This window comes from Mauremys reevesii, linkage group 5, assembly GCF_016161935.1.
Source record: "Mauremys reevesii isolate NIE-2019 linkage group 5, ASM1616193v1, whole genome shotgun sequence".
Classification (NCBI taxonomy): domain Eukaryota; kingdom Metazoa; phylum Chordata; order Testudines; family Geoemydidae; genus Mauremys; species Mauremys reevesii.
In genome coordinates, this window is record NC_052627.1 from 54,633,879 (window position 1) to 54,656,333 (window position 22,455).

At 43.5% G+C, this 22,455-nt stretch overlaps 1 protein-coding gene across 6 annotated transcripts in view; it reads right to left on the reverse strand.

Annotated features, from left to right (window-relative positions):
- ANAPC10 (anaphase promoting complex subunit 10) overlaps positions 1-22,455 on the reverse strand; it is a 96,331-nt gene that overhangs the window by 11,811 nt on the left and 62,065 nt on the right. For 3 of the 6 annotated variants that reach the window (XM_039539365.1, XM_039539364.1, XM_039539363.1), the window contains exons 5-6: positions 9,056-9,230; positions 8,214-8,323 (exon numbers count right to left, since the gene is read on the reverse strand). In XM_039539365.1, coding sequence (XP_039395299.1) covers positions 8,229-8,323; positions 9,056-9,230 — 270 coding nt within the window. In that variant the 3' untranslated portion in view covers positions 8,214-8,228. Of the gene's footprint in view, positions 1-5,928; positions 5,977-8,171; positions 8,324-9,055; positions 9,231-22,455 lie in introns of those variants that run through there. The other 3 variants (XR_005598757.1, XM_039539361.1, XM_039539369.1) reach the window with 3 other exon arrangements.

The window sequence follows — 22,455 nt, forward strand, 5'->3', positions numbered from 1 at the left end:
ACATATGTAAGATGCATGTCAAGAATGGACTCCCTGATAGAGCATGCTCTAAGTGTTACGGATGCAGACCCAAACTCTGTTCTGCATTATACAGGTTTAAATTGCAGGAAATCAGATGAAGTCAATAAGTTATACTGTTCAAGATTTATTCTAACATAACTAAGATTACAATGTAGGCAACAGTATTTGTTTTAGAGGACGAAAATACAATACAAGAAACACAAAAATAAAATGCATTTTATGTCTGAAACTGAAATATATACTGAAACAGCATTACTGCAAAACTAGCCTTTAGAGTTATAATGTTAGTAGAAAATTTATTTCACAGGAAAGAAAGGACTGGGATTTAGGAGATCTGGGTTCAATTTTCAGCTATGCCACAGTCTTCCTGTGTACATTTAAATAGGTCACTTAATCTCCCTGCGCTGCAGCTCACCATCTATAAAACAGGGATAACAACACTTCCTTCCTCCTACCTTTTTTATTTTGGCCATGATCCTGTACAGACTTAAATACATGCTTCATTTTCAGCATGTGAATAGTCCCATTCATTTCAACCGGATATTCATGTGCTTAAAATGAAGCATGTGTGTAAATCTTTTCAGGATTGGGCCTAAGTAGAAAAGGGAGAGAGAAGGGAAGTAGTTATTATTCCTGCTGTTCATCTGGGGAGCTGCAGCAAGACTGTAAGATCTTTAAGGCAAGGACTGTCTCTTACTATGCATTTGTACAGAGCCTAGCACAATGGCACACCAATCGCAGTGGAGCATCTAAGTCAGGGGTGGGTAAACTTTTTGGCCTGGGGACCACATCTGGGAATAGAAAGTTAACTGCTGTGGAGATACAGGCTAAACACAAGTTGTTTGCTAGTTAAGCTCTCAACTCCAACTCTCTTTGACAAATGCTAAATCAGGCATCCTCCTGTCAGAATTTATTGATGGTGAGCCTTTACCTTATTTATGTCCCCCACCTCTGTGGTGTGTGCACAAAAATGAGGTCACTTTTTAGTTAAATTAAAGGCTTTTTTACTCTGTCCTGCTGGCAGGAAATGTTTTAACAAGAGCTAGTCTGAAAATGCTGATTTGTCAAACCTAAATTGTTATTACGTTCACCAATTCACCTGCAAGGTTCCTGGAATCTTGTCTGACAGACATGCTTTTTGTCAGAAACAAAACGTTTTTGTGAATTACCTGCTAACTCATCTGGCAGGCTGCTGGGAGCCCAGGCTTTCAGGGTCTATGGTGCATGGTGGGGCTGCTGCAGCACTCCAGGTCCAAGGTTTCCAGATTCCCAGGCCAGCTGTCTCTCTGGGCTACCAACTACCGAATGAGTAGCCCTAGATGCCAGCTGGCCTGGAAGTCCTTGTGTCATAGTACTGCCACAGAGAAGCATACCCTGGGGGTCTGGGCAGCTGCTAAGTGAAAAAAACATTCTTTGTCAGTTTCACACCTGCATCTGCATAGCAGCAGTGAAACTGACAAGAACGTCAGTCAGCTGTTGCCATGGTCCTGGGGAACTGATTTCTATGTGTGGTGTTTCCAAATTGTATTGAAAAAGTTTGAATTATTAAAATTCCCATCAATTGGAAATCCCTAGTTTTGGCCAGCTGTAGTTTTAACTTTTGGGATATTTCACAATAGGCATTACATTAATTAAGGGCTCCTTTTCATTCGAATTCAAGAGATTCTTAGGACTTGGGCTAATGATTTCTTAGGACAGCTGAAGCTTAAGTCTTTCCTTCCAGTGTTACCTTAAATTTCCAATCTTATATTATTTATCTTACAATAGTACCCAAAATGTGCTCACTTCTTTCCCGATACAATATCTGTCCTGACCAATATAAATTCTGAGATGACAAAAGATAAGTGAAGGGTGAAGGAAAGGAGTAACAGATACAGGAACAGTGGTCAAGGTGATGACTGGCATACAAAATTTATTAGAGTATATGTAAAGTACCCCCTACTGCTCCCCATGGTTTTTCCTTTTGCTCTATTAACTGCCTTTATTTTTGTTGACTTTGTTTTTATTTTTAACTGTTGTCTGCTTTTTTCTATATTGTTTCATTAACAAATCAACAAAATAAAGAGAAGTTTGTTCACCTTTTACAAATGAATCAGTATAGATCCTTCCCTCCACTTTCAACTCATATATATTAATCACGGGGGACGATAGAATATCAGATGCTCTGACTGGGCTGCAATAGATCATCATGCAACACAGGTGGCCTCCTGGCTCCACCTCCTGTTCCTGACAGTATTACTCTGGGCATCTACTTAACATACGATTCTTTAAAATGTTATAACACTTGAAAAACAAACAGCTGGCTGAACTCCTTGCTTCAGTTTCTTGGACAGCATGCTACATGGTAAGTGATCAGATTTTGATACTGCTACAGTAATAACAGGAAATCATCTGTTAAAATCTTGATCGCCAGTTGGAGAGGAGTGCCAGTGTAAAGAGGATATCTAGCTTTATAGCAAAGGCCTGTAAAAACAGTTTGGGGTTATTTATGGGCCTACAGGGAAGACTTTGTGATTGGAGCTGAATATAAGAAACCTAAATATGGAGGTACAATGCATTTGTGCAAAACCTTCACAATGACACTTGTGAGATAGCTAGTCAGACTACTAAATGGTCATCTTTGTAGAAAGAAATGTTACTGTTGAACCAAGATGTCTGCTCCCTAATCAAAATGACTGACTATAAGAAAGCAACCAAAGCTTGATATATGGGGATACACCTATAAAATATTGCTTGAAACATCTTTTAGAGAAAAGCATAAATTAGTCAAGAATGACTTAGTGTAGAATATTAGCCCATTATTGAATGTTAGATGTAATATTTAGCACAATTCATTGTTAGACACATCACTTTTATAAAGATGCTATCAGTGTTTGAGTAGCCTCACTCAACTGGCTCTCCATAAACCTATAAAACAGTGGTCCCAAAACTGCGGGGTGCGCCACCCTAGCGGGGCATGGAGGAACATTTGGGGGGAGCTAGTGGGGGCCCAGGCCAGCCACCACAGGCAGCAGGGATGGAGCACCACCCAGCCCTGCTCTACCCCCAGCTGCATCCCTACCCCACCCCAACTACGGCCCCAGCCTCGGACCCATGGCTCCACTCCCAGCCCCAGACCTGCTCCCAGGCATAGCCCTGGCCTTGCCACCTGGCTCCCAGGCTTGCTGTGGTTCCAGCCCCAGCCTTGGCCCCGACTGTGGCTCCAGCACCAGCCCTGGCTCCCAACCATGGCAGCTGGGATGGGGGGAGAAGGCACAGACAGGAGTGTTCTGCACTGTTCTTTGTAGGATACACCTTTGTGAGGTTTTTGGTCTTTTTATAACCCTCTATCTCCCAGGTACCAAAGTTATTTAAGACCAAGTATCACTATATTTCATCATTCGAACTTTTGGGCATGCTGTTTGTTTTGGAGGTTTTTCAGCTATAGTAAGTCAAACACTGATCTAACAATATTGTGGTTTACAGTGTAGTGTCATTACTTCTAGAATACACCACACAGTAAGTTCTGTAAATGCTTGTGTTGTTTGGTCATTTTAAAGTAACAAATAACACAGAGGAGGATAAGTGGTTTATTGACCAGCCTGTTGGTGAAGTCCACAAAATTAAATAAGATTTTTTTTTTTTTTTATTTTTGTTGACTTTGTTTTTATTTTTTAACTGTTGTCTGCTTTTTTCTATATTGTTTCATTAACAAATCAACAAAATAAAGAGAAGTTTGTTCACCTTTTACAAATGAATCAGTATAGATCCTTCCCTCCACTTTCAACTCATATATATTAATCACAGGGGACGATAGAATATCAGATGCTCTGACTGGGCTGCAATAGATCATCATGCAACACAGGTGGCCTCCTGGCTCCACCTCCTGTTCCTGACAGTATTACTCTGGGCATCTACTTAACATACGATTCTTTAAAATGTTATAACACTTGAAAAACAAACAGCTGGCTGAACTCCTTGCTTCAGTTTCTTGGACAGCATGCTACATGGTAAGTGATCAGATTTTGATACTGCTACAGTAATAACAGGAAATCATCTGTTAAAATCTTGATCTCCAGTTGGAGAGGAGTGCCAGTGTAAAGAGGATATCTAGCTTTATAGCAAAGGCCTGTAAAAACAGTTTGGGGTTATTTATGGGCCTACAGGGAAGACTTTGTGATTGGAGCTGAATATAAGAAACCTAAATATGGAGGTACAATGCATTTGTGCAAAACCTTCACAATGACACTTGTGAGATAGCTAGTCAGACTACTAAATGGTCATCTTTGTAGAAAGAAATGTTACTGTTGAACCAAGATGTCTGCTCCCTAATCAAAATGACTGACTATAAGAAAGCAACCGAAGCTTGATATATGGGGATACACCTATAAAATATTGCTTGAAACATCTTTTAGAGAAAAGCATAAATTAGTCAAGAATGACTTAGTGTAGAATATTAGCCCATTATTGAATGTTAGATGTAATATTTAGCACAATTCATTGTTAGACACATCACTTTTATAAAGATGCTATCAGTGTTTGAGTAGCCTCACTCAACTGGCTCTCCATAAACCTCTAAAACAGTGGTCCCAAAACTGCGGGATGCGCCACCCTAGCGGGGCATGGAGGAACATTTGGGGGGAGCTAGTGGGGGCCCAGGCCAGCCAACACAGGCAGCAGGGATGGAGCACCACCAGCCCTGCTCTACCCCCAGCTGCATCCCTACCCCACCCCAACTACGGCCCCAGCCTCGGACCCATGGCTCCACTCCCAGCCCCAGACCTGCTCCCAGGCATAGCCCTGGCCTTGCCACCTGGCTCCCAGGCTTGCTGTGGTTCCAGCCCCAGCCTTGGCCCCGACTGTGGCTCCAGCACCAGCCCTGGCTCCCAACCATGGCAGCTGGGATGGGGGGAGAAGGCACAGACAGGAGTGTTCTGCACTGTTCTTTGTAGGATACACCTTTGTGAGGTTTTTGGTCTTTTTATAACCCTCTATCTCCCAGGTACCAAAGTTATTTAAGACCAAGTATCACTATATTTCATCATTCGAACTTTTGGGCATGCTGTTTGTTTTGGAGGTTTTTCAGCTATAGTAAGTCAAACACTGATCTAACAATATTGTGGTTTACAGTGTAGTGTCATTACTTCTAGAATACACCACACAGTAAGTTCTGTAAATGCTTGTGTTGTTTGGTCATTTTAAAGTAACAAATAACACACAGGAGGATAAGTGGTTTATTGACCAGCCTGTTGGTGAAGTCCACAAAATTAAATAAGAAATAATATTTTGAGCTAGCAAATTATCTCCCATTATCAATTCTGTTTCAAATGTCCAATATCGCCTTGTAAGGAAAACACAGCCAGTTGTTGATTTTCTCCCTTTGTTGATGCAATTCGGTATTCCAGTTTTTTCAATGAAAGGTCACAGAAGACAACTAAGAGGTATGACACTTATGCCTAGGGCACAGATCAGTGTCTGGAGTAAAAAAATGTTATCCCTATTATTAGTTTTTACCCAATTATACAAATTCAAATTCATTAGTAGGCAACATAAAAAACCATAGAAACAATTTATAATATTGCTCAATACCTATTGTGTGCTCCTAACATCCTAATTAGGTTTGTCCGAGAACATGAGACTGTTGATGCCTTTTTGGAGGGTTGGTTATGGGGGGGGGGAATTACATGTGTTCCCTTATCAAATCTTGCCATTTTCATGTCTACAGAACAGTGGTTGTGTTTATTTCAAAATAAATAGGAAGGCAGAAAGGCACTTGAGGACCTAAGATAAATAAAACCAATCCAGTACCAATCAAAACACCACAACAGACACCTCTGTTTCGAAGCCATTTTCCTCAGAAGCCAATCTGCAGCAAGTCAGTGTGCTTACATTAACTATAATACATTAAAGATTTAAACATGTACTGACCTTATAAGAAGGGTTTAGAATGGTCATTTGTATTTGTTTGCCCTGATGCTGCATATCAAAGAGCAAGAAAAAAAATATTTGTAATGTATAATCATAATATTCTTGCATCTATACAAGGGCTTTCAGCCTATAGATCCCAGATCACCTCAAATGTCTACTAAAGTATTGTATAAACTTTACACAGAGAATTACATAAACCACCACCATGTAAGTGTAGCCACTGCAAGGAGTGAAATTTAACATTACAGTTTAGCACAGGTATCAAAGGACATTACATCCAATTTGAACCTGCAAATGGTACAAAGGCTAGCAGGATAATCAACAAATTTGGAATCTGGCTAAGACACCAAGGCTGATGCCGCACTCCACTGCTGCATGAATAAAAGTTTTCCATTGTGGGGGCAAATCCTGCCTATGTGGCATGGAACCATGGCTTACCCTCTGCAGCTCCAAGGACATGTCTGGCTGTGGCAATGCAAGAGCATACGAAATAGGACTGGGCTGTTAGATTTGATACCACAGCGTCTACTGCCCAATGCTGAGCAAGAATACAAGCTTCTGCAACCTAAAGCCAGAAGGGTGTGATTTTCAAAAGTGTGCTAGTTAGGAGCACAAGTCCCATTGAGTTTCACTGGAATTTGTGTTCCCAGTTCACTTAGGTACCTTTGAAAAATCTCACCCATATCTCATCCCGGCTCATCACAGTGCTCACTTGCAGCCATGAAGTTGCTCTACAAGCCATGGGGATGATTTATACAGTCAGTTCTGATTTTCAGGATTTGTCCCTTTTTGAATGGAAATTAAGAGAGTGGGGAAAGACATATATTACTGATGTACATAATAAAACACAACTTTGTACAACTATAATACACTGCAGAATGCTGCAAAGGAAGTTTCCCGAAGCTAAAGAACTAAGTGTTGCAGAACACGGGTTCATGATTACCTTTAATGGAGCTGTGAGGCCAAGAAGGGTGGCTTTATAGCACATAGCAAGGATGCATTGTGCACTCTATTTTATTTTCCATAAATTTTTTCATGACTTTATTAAATATTTTAAGGACAGTGCATTTTTAACAAATATACACCTTTCTCTTGACAACTATTAATTAGCTGTTATTGTTAATAAAATAACTGGATAAGTTTGCCTAATATGTGAGAGAAAAAGTAATCTGTAGAATAAGAAAATGGAAAGAAAAACAAGTAGGTTGCATCCCACAGTATGTTATTTGGCATCTTTGATTCATAGAACTGAATAGGGGTGCAGAGCAAGTATTTGACACTAAATGTAATCTATGAAACTGGCTGAAACTTGGTGAATGACAACAGTACCTCATCTACCTACCACCAAAATTAATGGGAGTTTTATCTGTGGCCAAATCCAGTTTTCTCCTGAAGTCAATAATAATTATTTTCTTTTCTTTGCCCATTGTTTGCATCCAATCTACTACTAAATAAATGACCAGACTTATGGTTGTGAACAACAGGTGGGTTCTTTAGTAGGAATAGTAGCCTGAATTCAGGACTGGGGTAGGAACATGCCAATATGGTGTTTCTAAATTACTATCCATGTCGGCTTGGAATCAGGTCCGTAACGGGGAAAATTAATTCCTAATGTTACTGCACTAAAGGCAGTAGAGTTCAACCAGAGATGAATTTGCACGTTTATGGTAGCACATTATTTAATGTAATATACAGTTACATAAAACTGATCTCTGTTACATTTCTGATTTTTTTTTATCTCCCTGCTCTCGTCATTCCTGTGCCTTCTTTCTTCCTCTGCCCTTCCTCTAGTCTTCACCCATGTTTTCTTAGCCTCTTATCACATCGCCTTGCCCATGCTTCCCAATTTAATTTTAATTATTTGCAGTGTGATTTTCAAATGTTTTGTCCTAATTTTGCTCCCATTGCAACAAATAGGAATTTACCAGTGTGTTCTGGTTTTTTGTTTTTTTGTTTTTTTTGAAGCGGTGGATAGAGTTGGATAAATGATGACAGCTTTTAAAAATTCCACCCACATATATCAGATTTTAAAAGGAAAATTGTTAGTTTTCTGGTCTCGCTTTTTTTAAATCACAGTGTAACCAACGAACAATAAGAATGCAAAAACCCATTAAAAATAAGATTACGTGCTTCCATTAGTTATAAATAGGCCATGCACGCGTTTCTTGTTTGCCTTGTGGTGTTTTTTATTTCAAAATTGCTTATCTTTTTTTCTTCTAAGAAAAATTTAAGTATAACATTGCTCAGATTTATACAGATTTTTATTTGAATTCTTACTATTTTATGTGATCCATGGGACTTCAAAGGGTGCCAGGAAGCAATGCTAAGGAATGTTGCCTGTGCATTCCTGGAATGTCTATTGTTACATTACAATGATGTAATGGATACATTATATCTGTAATGACAGGACAATATAAAATACAGTTAGAAATATTCACTTTCCTTCTAGATTTCAATTTTTTCAGTTATACAAAAAAATGAAACCTACATCGAGACCTATTAGAATAAAAACCCAGTTAAATACATTTCTCACCAGAAACAAGTCATGCACAATACCACAGTGGAGTCATTTCAAAGACATAAAGAACCCTCTTAAAAGAATGAACATCCCGTACCCAGAAAAAAATACAGTAGTAATAATCCATTAAAAATACACCTAATTAAAACACAGCTGTTTTGGACGGACCCAACCACAATATGCAGTCATGCCATGAAGTATTCTAATACATTATCAACAAATGGAGAAACCACCTGGAAAAAAAGAATATACATGTTATGTGAACCATGGTTATCCATTTCGTAGCAAAGGAGAAAGTTTTTATACACATTTTGAAAATCTAAAAACCTCCTACAGCCTTTGTAAATACAATTAACAGAAAATGTGACTATCGAAAGCAGATTAGAAATAAAAAAACAGCACAACTCAAAACAGATTAAAGTTACACACAAAAAAGTTAAAGTTATAGAGAGAGAATTCCACAAGAGTAAGTGCTGTCACATTTTTAACAGGAAAAGATATTTGAAACAAAACTGATAACAAAATCACTTTTATTGTTTCTTCATAAGAAGATTCATCTTATAGAGCGATACATCATGAAATCAATTGTTGTACATCTAGGAAATTTACCAATAGAGCTTTCTTCCACTGGGGTGTACACTTTAATTTGTCTCATGTGAGTGTCTCTTCCATTCTGATGATTGGCTAAAACAGCAATCTGAATCATAAATGTGCGAATAGGCTTCTTATGAGAATCAGTTAAAGGAACATGAATCCACCCACTCGGTTCCACTAATTCAAGTTGCTACAAAATAAATAAATAAAAACAGTTTTAATCCACTTAATATGAATTACCACAAATATTTTAAAAAATCTGCTCTATACAACATGTCAGATTTAGCTACATTCTTAAAAAACAATTTGAAGAAATGCAGTTTAATAGTTCAAGCTAAATTCCATTGTGGTGTAAATAGGTGCAACTCTATTGATTTCACTGGATTTATGTATGCATTCCCCAGCTGCAATTTGCCCTTTAGTTGATGTTTTGCTAACTTAAAAACAAAAATAAATTGAAAATATCAGTAGAAAGATGGCTATAAAGTTATTAGTTAACATAGTAAAAATGTTAAATTAAAGCAACATGGTTCTAATCCTCACATGTAATACATGTTTCAGAAAGCAATGGGACAAAATGTAAACCTACAAAGCTTCTTTCAATTTGTTTTAAAATTTTGATCCAGCCAATCTGAACTCTCAAAGGATGGAATTAATACCTTATTTGGATTTTTACATAAATCCACAAGAAGTGAGGATTCCAAAATTCCACAGATTTTTCTGGGTAGGGAAGTACAGCAGAGATTGAGGACAGGTGGAGGATTTCATGATGACATGTAAAGTGCTATCTGCCAAGTTCCATGACTGGTGTCTCAGCATTCCAATGTAGCCAGTTAATCAGATCTTGGTATGACAGCCTCCATTTTAACTTGGCATTGACAATAAATGGAGTAAAGTGCAGTATAGTCATTTTTTCCTCTAATCCTACAAAAGCTTGTGTCCAAGTGTGCAGAGTTATAATCAAAGTCTAAATCACATCATCATCTGTGATCAACATGTGGAAATGGGGCAAAATGCTATATAAAAAGTTGGGGAACAACTTATCTTGTAGGCTACCCATCCTCAACAAAGCACAACTCAGAGAGCTATGGAAGAATGTTCAGAGCAAGAAGTTCTGAAGCAATAAATACTCCAGAAGCAAATAGAATTCACACTGCTAAGCAAATGGACGTCTACATAACTAGCATGTTTCCACTGTGGATGATTTGTGCTTTCAGTAGCTCAAGACTACTGGCGTTCTCCTGAAAATGTTATGTGAATAATGTTAACCCCAATATGCATTAAAACTTATATTTTGTTCTGACAGGTTTTCCACAGACAACACATGAGGGCTGCCATTTCAGAGGCACTGCTGAACAGTCTTGGGCAGAAGGAAGAACCCTAGATTATCCTTGTAATGTTCAAAAACAATTGAACCAGCATGAAAGCTTTTAGTCATTATTTTATTTATCTGGATTTCAGATAAAACCCATTCCTGCTAATGGCTGTAGGTGTCCTAACAAAACCGATACAATACGATAAACACAATGAAATCCTAATAGCCAGATAGACACCTCCTTTTCACTACTGCATCTTTGTGGCAAGCGTATTTTTTGCCCTTTCTAAAAACCCTATACAGCAAATATATTTTTGCACATATAGCTTTGAATACTTTGCACACACCAACTGAACAATATATTATTAAGACAATCCAGCATGGGGAAGCTGATCGTGGCAACCTAGAAGTCAGTTGGGTCAGAACTCCTCCTGCTGTCACCAGGCTGCACAACATATAAATGGTTAGTTGTTAGCATAAAATGAGTAAGTGTCATGTCCAGGAGCAATGCCACTCCAGCATGCTTGAGTGCCAGCTGGAAAATCAATACATTCTCTTGGTCTTTTATTACAAAGATTTTGTTGTAAACTCACTGAGATTCCATCCCTGTGGAGTCTTTCAGAAACTCATTCTACTCCTGGAACTGTTTTGGGGGAGCTTATCTGAGGGTATGTCTACACTACAAGAGTAGCTAGATTTAACTTAGGTCGAATTTGTGGATTCGACCTTATGAAGTCGAATTTGTGTATCCACACTAAGGACACTAATTCGACTTTGTGAGTCCACACTAACGGGGCAAGCGTCGACACTGGAAGCGGTGCATTCTGGGCAGCTATCCCACAGTTCCCGCAGTCCCCGCTTCCCATTGGAATGCTGGGTAGAGCCCCCCAATGCCTGCTGGGGGAAAAATGTGTCGAGGGCGGTTTTGGGTAACTGTCGTCATTCAACCGTCACTCCTGCCCTCCGTCCCTGAAAGCGCCAGCGGGAAATCTGTTAGCGCACTTTTCTGGTCAGTGACAGCACGGACGCCACAGCACTGCGAGCATGGAGCCCGCTGCGATCATCGCTGCACTTATGGCTGTTGTCAACTCCTCGCACCTTATCGTCCACCTCTTCCACAGTCAGCTGCTGAGAAATCGGGCGAGGAGGCTCCGGCAGCGCGGTGAGGTCATGAAGTGTGAGAGTGGCACAGACCTCTCACAAAGCACGGGATCCCGCGCCGCGGAGATCATGGTGGCAATGGGTCACGTTCATGCTATGGGACGGCGATTCTGGGCCCGGGAAACAAGCACGGACTGGTGGGACCACATAGTGCTGCTGGTCTGGGATGAATCACAGTGGCTGCGAAACTTCAGGATGCGTAAGTGCACTTTCCTTGAACTGTGTGACTTGCTGGCCCCTGCCCTGAAGCGCCAGGACACCCGGATGCGAGCAGCCCTGAGTGTGCAGAAGCGAGTGGCCATAGCCCTCTGGAAACTTGCAATGCCAGACAGCTACCGGTCAGTAGCGAACCACTTTGGCGTGGGCAAATCTACCGTGGGGGTTGCTGTGATGCAAGTAGCCCACGCAATCGTTGACCTACTGCTCTCAAAGGTAGTGACCCTGGGAAACGTCCAGGTCGTCATAGATGGCTTCGCCACGATGGGATTCCCAAACTGCGGTGGGGCTATAGATGGAACTCACATCCCTATCCTGGGACCGGCCCACCAGGCCAGCCAGTATATTAACCGAAAGGGCTACTTTTCAATTGTGCTGCAAGCACTGGTGGACCATAGGGGACGTTTTACCAACATCTACGTCGGGTGGCCGGGCAAGGTTCATGACGTGTGTGTTTTCAGGAACTCTTGTCTGTTTAGACGCCTGCAGGAAGGTAGTTTCTTCCCGGACCACAAAATAACTGTTGGGGATGTGCAGATGCCTACAGTGATCCTCGGGGACCCAGCCTACCCGCTAATGCCCTGGCTCATGAAGCCCTATACAGGCGCCTTGGACAGTGACAAGGAACTCTTCAACTACCGGCTGAGCAAGTGCAGAATGGTGGTGGAGTGTGCTTTTGGACGTCTCAAGGGGAGATGGAGGAGCTTACTGACTCGCTCGAATCTCAGCGAAACCAATATCCCCATTGTTATTGCAGCTTGCTGTGTGCTCCACAATCTCTGTGAGAGCAAGGGGGAGACCTTTATGGCGGGATGGGAGGTTGAGGCAAATCGCCTGGCTGCTGATTACGCTCAGCCAGACACCCGTGCGATTAGAAGAGCCCAGCGGGAAGCGCTGTGCATCCGGGAGGCTTTGAAAGCTAGGTTCCTCAGAGAGCAGGGTAACCTATGACTGTCCAGTCTCTTTACAGAGAAGCTGAACCTGCCCCTGTTTCAGTTACTATTGACTTTTTTCAGCGGTTACATACCCCGTTCACCAGGTTTCCCCCCTTCCAACAGACGTTTAAAAATAAAGTTATTGGAATATTTTTAATTAACAAAGTTTTCTTTACTAACGAATTCGCGTTAAAGGGTTCAAACAGGGACGCAGACTGTGGTGGGTACGGTGTGCAGTGATGTACAGACCGCTTCTACACTCAAGGACTGACAGGCTCCTGCTCCTACAGCGGTCTCTGGGGGGGAGGACGGTTACAGGAGGGTGTGCAGGAAGGGGTGGGTTTGCAGGAAGGGGTGAGGGGTGTGTGGGAAGGGTGAGTAGGTGTAGGGGGATGATGGCTCTGGCTGGTGCTCAGGGCATCGGAGAGGTTCATGGCTAGGGTGGAAGGGCATGGTAAGGGCAGCCTGCCTTGCTATTTGTGGATGCCAGGCGCTCGGACCCTGGGGCAGCATACACCTCCCAGACTGACCTGGGGCAGCAGACACCTCCCAGAGTGACCCGGTGCCTAGTGACTGCACTAGGGTGCCTAGTGACTGCACTCTGTGTGTGACCTGCTGTTGATCCTGCCCCTATGTCTGTACCCTGGTAATGGTGGCTGTCCTATGCAATTAACAAGCCCCTATCTCCCCTTCACATAAAGTCTTCTGCAAAGAAACATGACGGAAACAGTAATGAACAGCAAACTATTTTTAATATTCAACTACACAGTTGGGGGATGAAACTGGTATTTTGGATTGGGTGAGCCAGGAAGGGAAGCAATTCTCATACTTTAGGGAATGAGAGCTGTTTGGTACATGAGCGCTCTGCTGGGGTGGAGTGACAGTTTTAATGGCCCATAGCGCCCCTCCTTCTTGTGATTTTGGGTGAGGGGGGGACAGGACTTTGTGGCGGGGGAGGGCGGTTGCAGATACAGTTCAGGGGGGCTCTCTGCTCCTGCCTGCGGTCCTGCAGAACATCCACAAGGCGCCGGAGCGTGTCCGTTTGCTCCCTCATTAGTCCAAGCAGCGTTTGAGTCACCTGCTGGTCTTCCTGCCGCCACCTGTCCTCCCGTTCGCTGTGTGAGCGCTGCTGCTGAGAGAGGGTCTCCCTCCACTGGCTCTGCTGGGCCGCCTCGGCTCTGGAGCAGGCCATCAGTTCAGCGAACATCTCGTCCCGAGTCTTTTTCTTTTGCCGCCTAATATGCACCAGCCTCTGTGAGGGGGATGCCGGGGCAGTTCGGGAAAGAGCCGCAGCTGTGTGATGGGAAAAAGGAAGTGATTTCCTTGCAAAGACACATGTTTGCGAACACTGAACACAGTCTACTCAGTTTCTGTGAACAAGACCATACAGGGCACCTATCTCATGTGCTCTCAGGACAAGTTCGAATTTTCGGCATTCGCTTTCATTGCCTGCGGTCTTGCACTGGAGATCGGACAAGCGGGGCAGGACAGCAGAATCCGTGTAGCAGCCAGGCCTGGTAAGCCATAAACTTTAGGCTGCTTAACAGTTAATGGATAGCAGTGCCCTCCTGCTGCAGGCAATCTGGAAAGCATAAACTCTGACCCTGTTCCACCCCCTCGCGGCTGTCCCCGGGAAAGATCCCTGTATGCTTTCCCTCTGCAGCCTCCACTACGTGACTGTTAAACGACGGTCATTGTTATGCAAAGGAAAAGTGAAGCATTCCCAATAGTAACATTACACTAATTCCCCTAATTAGATGCAGCAGTCGCCGAACGAGATCACCCTGAGGCGGGTCACTAGGAGAGACAGAGAGCGCATGCTGCGTGAAACCCTGCACAGACCAGGGCCCTATGCTGCCATGCTCGTGGAGGCAATGCTCCCACTGTACCTCAGGATGGCCTGGCGCGGAAGAGTGTGCTTCCACGGAGCACCCAATAAGGCACCTCTCCCCAGGAACCTCCTGCGGAGGCTTTTCGAGTACCTCTACGAGAGCTTCGTGGAACTGTCCCAAGAGGATTTCTGTTCGATCCCTATATGTATTGACCTTCTTTTCATATAGTTTTTATTCCTGTTTTTAAAAAAATAAATGTTTACATGTTTATAGCACTTACCGACTGATCCTTCCCCTGATTCAGAGTCCGGGTTAACGGCCGGGGAGGGTTGGTAGGGGATCTCTGTGAGGCTGATGAAGAGATCCTGGCTGTCGGGGAAAGCAGTATTGTAAGCGCTGTCGCCTGCCTCGTCCTCCACAAACCCTTCCTCATCTTCCCCATCCGCGAACATCGCCGAGAAACTGCCCGTCGACACTATCCCATCCTCAGAGTCCACGGTCACTGGTGGGGCAGTGGTGGCAGACCCACGAGAATGGCATGCAGTGCCTCGTAGAAGCGGCATGTCTGGGGCTAGGCTCTGGAGCGTCCGTTTGCCGCTTTGATTTTTTGGTAGCCTTGTCTCAGGTCCTTGATTTTCACGCGGCACTGCGTTGCATCCCGGCTGTATCCTCTGAGTGCCATGGCTTTGGAGACCTTCTCGTAGGTCTTTGCATTCCGTTTTTTGGAGCGCAGCTCCGAAAGCACAGACTCATCGCCCCACACAGCAATCAGATCCAAGACTTCCCGGTCAGTCCATGCTGGGGCCCTCTTTCTACTCTGAGATTGCATGGACTCCTCTGCTGGAGAGCTCTGTATCGCTGCCGGTGCTGCTGAGCTCGCCCCGATGTCCAACCAGGAACTGAGATTCAAAATGGCCAGACAGGAAAAGGAATTCAAATTTTCCCGGGGCTTTTCCTGTATGGCTAATCAGAACATCTGAGCTCGGACTGCTGTCCAGAGCGTCAACACAGTGGTGCACTGTGGGATAGCTCCCGGAGCTACTAAGGTCGATTTCCGTCCACACATAGGCTAACTCGACATAGCCATGTCGAATTTAGCGCTACTCCCCTCGTCGGGGTGGAGTACCGAATTCGAACTAAAGAGCCCTCTAGGTCGAACTAATTAGCTTCCTGGTGTGGACGGTTGCACGGTTAAATCGAATTAATGCTGCTAAATTCGACATAAACTCCTAGTGTAGACCAGGCCCGAGAGATCATCTCTGAAAAAGCTTGTTTTTGTGGTGATTCTCTGTTTGTGCACCAGCAGCCAAAGACTAAAGTTTAAATGAAAGTGCTGAAGCCATTAAAGCAAAGATTTAAAAATCCATTTCATACTGGCTCAGCCACAACAACACAGAGGAAAAATATATCACTGTCTGGTCTGTCTGCTGGATCTCCAATTTGAGATACATCCATTTAGTTCAGATATAATCTTCACTGTTGTGGAAGCTACCATTCCATACACTCAGGAGCAAATCCTAATTCCACCTCCAGATCTATAGAAGGCCACACTCAGCAGAATTGGAGTGTTTCTCCAGTGCAGGGGAAGGGTGTATGTGGGTGTACATATGAAACTGTGTATGTGTGCACATATATTATATGAAAAGCTATGTTAGAAGAACATTGTGGCTGCAAAGTCAACCACTCACATATCAGTTAGCAACAGGAAGAAAGTCAAGGAAAGTGTGGGCCCCTTGCTGAATGAGGGAGGGAACCTAGTGACAGAGGATGTGGAGAAAGCTAGTGTACTCAATGCTTTTTTTGCCTCTGTCTTCACAGACAAGGTCAGCTCCCAGACAGCTGCACTCTGCAGCATGGTATGGGGAGGAGGTGGCCAGCTCTCTGTGGAGAAAGAAGTAGTTCAGGACTATTTAGGAAAGCTGGACGAGCACAAGTCCCTGGGGCCGGATGCGCTGCATCCGAGGGTGCTAAAGGAGTTGGCCGATGAGATTGCAGAGCCATTGGCCATTATCTTTGAAAAATCATGGCGATCGGGGGAGGTCCCGGACGACTGGAAAAAAGCTAATATAGTGCCCATCTTTAAAAAAGGGAAGAAGGAAGATCCAGGGAACTATAGGCCAGTCAGTCTCACCTCAGTCCCTGGAAAAATCATGGAACAGGTCCTCAAGGAATCAATCCTGAACCACTTAAAGGAGGGGAAAGTGATCAGGAACAGTCAGCATGGATTCACCAAGGGCAAGTCATGCCTGACTAACCTAATTGCCTTCTATGATGAGATAACCGGCTCTGTGGATGAGGGGAAAGCAGTGGATGTGCTATTTCTGGACTTTAGCAAAGCTTTTGATACAGTCTCCCACAGTATTCTTGCCAGCAAGTTAAAGAAGTATGGGCTGGATGAATGGACGGTAAGGTGGATAGAAAACTGGCTAGATGGTCGGGCTCAACGGGTAGTGATCAATGGTTCCATGTCTAGTTGGCAGCTGGTATCAAGTGGAGTGCCCCAAGGGTCGGTGCTGGGGCCGGTTTTATTCAATATCTTCATTAACGATCTGGAGGATGGTGTGGACTGCACCCTTAGCAAATTTGCAGATGACACTAAACTGGGAGGAGTGGTTGATACGCTGGAGGGTAGGGATAGGATACAGAGGGACCAAGACAAATTAGAGGATTGGGCCAAAAGAAATATGATGAGGTTCAACAAGGACAAGTGCAGAGTCCTGCACTTAGGACGGAAGAATCCCATGCACTGCTACAGACTAGGGACCGAATGGCTGGGCAGCAGTTCTGCAGAAAAGGACCTAGGGGTTACGGTGGACGAAAAGCTGAATATGAGTCAACAGTGTGCCCTTGTTGCCAAGAAGGCTAATGGCATTTTGGGTTGTATAAGTAGGGGCATTTCCAGCAGATCGAGGGATGTGATCATTCCCCTCTACTCAGCACTGGTGAGGCCTCATTTGGAGTACTGTGTCCAGTTTTGGGCCCCACACTACAAGAAGGATGTGGATAAATTGGAGAGAGTCCAGCGGAGGGCAACAAAAATGATTAGGGGGCTGGAGCACATGACTTATGAGGAGAGGCTGAGGGAACTGGGATTGTTTAGTCTGCAGAAGAGAAGAATGAGGGGGGATTTGATAGCTGCTTTCAACTACCTGAAAGGGGGTTCCAAAGAGGATGGATCTAGACTGTTCTCAGTGGTAGAAGATGACAGAACAAGGAGTAATGGTCTCAAGTTGCAGAGGGGGAGGTTTAGGTTGGACATTAGGAAAAACTTTTTCACTAGTAGGGTGGTGAAGAACTGGAATGGGTTACCTAGGGAGGTAGTGGAATCTCCTTCCTTAGAGGTTTTTAAGGTCAGGCTTGACAAAGCCCTGGCTGGGATGATTTAGTTGGGTTTGGTCCTGCTTTGAGCAGGGGGTTGGACTAGATGACCTCCTGAGGTCCCTTCCAACCCTGAGATTCTATGATTCTATGATCAGGAAATATCCGAATTAAGGTTGCCTGTGCAATCTTAATTCAGCCCCCTTGTGTGAATGTATTATGACGAAGTCTGTAATTACATGATCACATACTATTTTTTTCCACAGCATCTGTCTCTCATGCAGTGCACAGGAAAGACCTGCTCTAGGGATGTATCAGGGGTGTATAATGATGACTGTTGTCTGTAGATACTTACCTCATTTGTTCCGGAAGTTGGAAGGTGTGTAGTGAATGAGGAAGGGCATTACAGGAATTAAATGGAGGGTTTCATGGATAAGGCAGTTGAATGCTACTTTGGTGGAGTGGATTCCGTCTCTGCCTCTGCCACAGAGATCCTGTGTGATGCCTGGCAAGTCATTTAATCCAAACCAGAGGTGATCACTAACAACATGTTCCTCAGTTTCTGGGTGCCTGACTTGAGACCCCGTGGTCTGATTTTCAGAAGTTCAGAGCCCTCACAACTGCATCTTAAATCAAGGGAGCTGCGCTTTGAACATATGAAGTGCTATATAATACGAAGTACTTTGAAAAATCAGGTCCTAGGATCTCAAACTGGGCCCCAAATTAGTGGTTAATTCTAACGTAAATCCCTCTGTGCCTCAATTTTCCATCTGTAAAATGGATACAATAATGCCCACCACTTGCCCCATCTCAGGGTTGTCGTTAAGATAAATTGTTTGTGAAACACTCACATGCTACAGTGCTGAGCCCCATTAAAACCCATGAGGAAATTCGAAGAAAACAAAATATTGAACAGCTGTCATTAATTGAGCACGATACATTCTGTGCACTGAATGAGACAGGAGTCCTGTGGAAAAAACAGTGCACAAGAGGGTCAAATTAAGGTTGCGCAAAAAACCTTCATTCTGGCATTTCCTAACTTTTCAGTGTTTTGACTTTACAACCTTAACTTTCTTCTAATGTAACTTTTTGTGTGTAATGTTGTACAGTTTGTTAAAAACAAACACTGACATTCACATGAGTCGTCAGGATTGGAACAGGCACCACAGACTTCTGTCACTTGCATTAAGGGAATAACTGATAGCAATACTTGGTTGTTATTCTATATGTGGACCAGCACTATCGAGAGACATGTTGCTACTGGGTTCCACAGATATTTGCTGACAGCATAGGAATGGTAAGACTCCAGAATCCTGGGTCCCATTCCAGGTTTTGGATGGGAATGTGCTCTGCTGGGAAATGATAGTTTCCCCCATTTCTCTACAATGACCCCTTTGGCCCCATCTCTCCCCACCTGTCCTTATCCTGTCTCTTCTCCACCTTGGCTCTTTGTCCTGGTCCCATTCCCTGCATCTGCTCATACAGCTGGGATTCAGGGATTTCAGTTTGCTAGAAATTTTAGTATTTTCTAATCTGCCTTCATTCTGACTAGGAACAAAAGCAAATTTACTGAAAATTCTCAGCGAACTGGAGTTCCCTGAAAACTATTTCAGAAATATCAAAATATGGTGTTCCTGAAACAAAATATGTGAATTTGATATTTTTGTCAGTTTCACAGCTGCTATTGGGTGAACAGGAGCCCTCAAATTGACAAGAATGTCAATTTCAATTCAACACTCAGTGCCAGGGAGCCTGCCAGCTCTGGGTAGCCCTGGCTGGAGCTGTGGCTCTCCGGGATGCTAGACTCCTTGCTTGAGCCCCATGGTCAGGGACCCCCATGGATTCAAGACTCCTGTGCCTACAGGCTGCCACTTGGGGGGGTAGGACAGTGTGCATGGCATGCCTGCTCCAGACCTGTGGGCCCTGGAAGCCACTCCTAGGACTTCCAAGCTCCCAGCACTGCAGGAAGGACCCTGGAAGCCCTGAGAGCCATGGCTTGAGTTATCATACAGAGCCCCAGCAATCTTCCTGCTGCAGACCAGAGAAACCAACAGCCTAGAGTCCCAGCTCCATGTCCCAATCAGTATGATCCGGGCTACTCCTGTGGAGTGAGCAGATCTGACAGCCCCATGACTCCCTGCCACAGAGCCTAGCAACGCTGGGAGTTCCAGCTCCAGCAGAGGTTCCTAGGGCAGCTGCCACAGAGCAGGGAACCTGCCAGAAACATGGAACCTGAAACCGAGGTTCACCATGGAAACCTGCCTGTGTTTCAACTAAAGTTTTGTCAAATCTCTAACAGATTAGACTAAACATTTTGCTTCAGAAAACTGATGTCTCATTAGTCAGAAAATTTCTCACCAGTTCTACCCAACCAGTCCCAATCTCCACTCCTCAGGCCTCTCATTCCAGTCTCAGTCTCCTTGCCCAGCAAGTCTTAGACTCCCCCTCTGGACTTCCCATCCCAATGTCCTCACTGCTCCAAGTCCCAGTCTCCTTGGCTAACTGTTCTCGGTTCCCACCCCACCAGCTCCCTGTCCAACTAGTCCTAGTCCAATCCCCTGCCAGTTCCTCATCAGATGTTTCCTCCCACCACTTTAGCCTACAGTCACCTTCCCTGTCCCCAACCTCTTTCTCTGTTCCCACTGACTATGTCCCTATCGCCATCCCCAGACTCCTCACTGACAATCTCATTAACCCACCCCCTTGTCCCAGTCTCTTGGTCTAGCCAGTTCCAGGCTTCCCAAACATGCCAACTTCCAGTCCCAATTTCTCTCTCCCCCACCCATCAGTCTCCAGTCCCAGTCTCTTCCCTCCTCCCCCAGGGTCCTTGTCCAAGTCTCCTCTCCTTCTCCCCTTAGGTTCAGATCTTGACCCCCTTCCAGTGCAATCAGGCAGCTTTTTCTTCCATGCTGCCTGGTGCCCAACAGGCTCTCAGTTCAGGTGCCTGAACCCAAACTCAGCATGGCGCACAGCAGCCCAGAGCTGTGATTGCAGGAAAATCCTTCTAAATCCCAGGCTGGAGCATGCCTAGTGCAGGCAGAATCTTCAGGGAATTTAGCTGCTAAAAATCTAAGAAGCCTCTACTGAGCATGTGCTTACTGCTATTTTTCAGAGGATCATAACTTGTCCAAATTTGGACAAATTTTCATGAGAACAAGAAAAGGCTCAACCTTGGCAGTGCACCCCCCTAACAAACTTCAAAGCCCTGCACCAAAGCTTGGAGGTGCTAGAACTTCTGAGTGAAGTGGCTGTAAAAATTTTGTTAACACAGGCCAAAAAAAAAAAAGGCATTTCCCCCTAATCTTGTTCTTAAAAACAGTTTAACTATTTTAGCTGAAACTTTCTACACACACAAAAATTCAGCCTGAGGCAAATACCTACCACAGACAATTTTAGGCCAAGTGGTTAAAGTTTGGCAAAAGTTATGAGAAACTGAAAACTGGCTCTTATAATGCTATATAATAAGTAATATAATATAATGTAATTAATATAATAATAATATAAATATCAGGAAACCTTAACTATAGGTGGCGCTAAAGCGCCGCCTATAATAAGAATGTAACCTGTCTCAAATGACTTCATTGTCAACTGTATTATATGTGAGCAATAAACACCTATTCATATGTTCTATTTCAAATCAATTGTGCCAAGATTATAACTCCCTGGGAACCACTGAGTCACCAGCACAAGTCCATTATAAATGGCATTGTTGTATTTTAAGTGACTTCCTATCACTTTTTCTCCAGATGCAGGCCATTCACTAAATCAGATTTAAACAGCTTTTCATCATAATTAAATGCCCTGGGCAATTTTAAAATGTCTTCCAGAATGACTAATTATGTAACAGATTAGAAAGAATAAAAGTTAAATCTGATTTTAAATCTATTTAGGTGTGTCTCATTAAAAGATAAAACAAAAAGAACTGAAAAAAGCAGCAGTTACAAATGTTGATTTTAAATATTTTTAATTCAGGGCATCTTCTCTATCTCTTTCTAACCCGGTCTACCGCATAATGATTGAAAAGATCATTGTACTGAATTTGAAATATAAAAATTTTTGAGATGGTTCGCAGTTGAGAAGGTATAAAATATAAGAACTAAAATAAAAACACAATACAAAGTTAAAAAAGTTAAAATGGCAGGTCACTCTCACTGCTTTTGCCTTTTTGTGTTATGCCATGATCAGTCTGTCTCTTCTGTCATCTCTGCTTCCAGGCCACCTCTGATTTTTTCCCATCAACCTGCTCACCTCTGCCTACACTTTAGAGACACACATATGTAATAGCAAAACATTTTTTAAATATATCAGAAGCAGGAAGCCTGCTAAACAACAAGTGAGGCCACTGGACAACTGAGATGCTAAAGGAGCACTCAAGGATGATAAGGTCATTGCGGAGAAACTAAATGAATTCTTTGTATCAGTCTTCACAGATGACGAGGTGAGGGAGATTCCCAAACCTGAGTCATTCTTTTTAGGTGATAAATCTGAGGGATTGTTCCAGATTGAGATGTCACTAGAGGGTTTTGGAAGAAATTGATAAACTAAACACTAATAAGTCACCAGAACCAGATGGTATTCACCCAAGAGTTCTGAAGAACTCAAATGTGAAATTGCAGGACTAACTGTAGTGTGTAACCT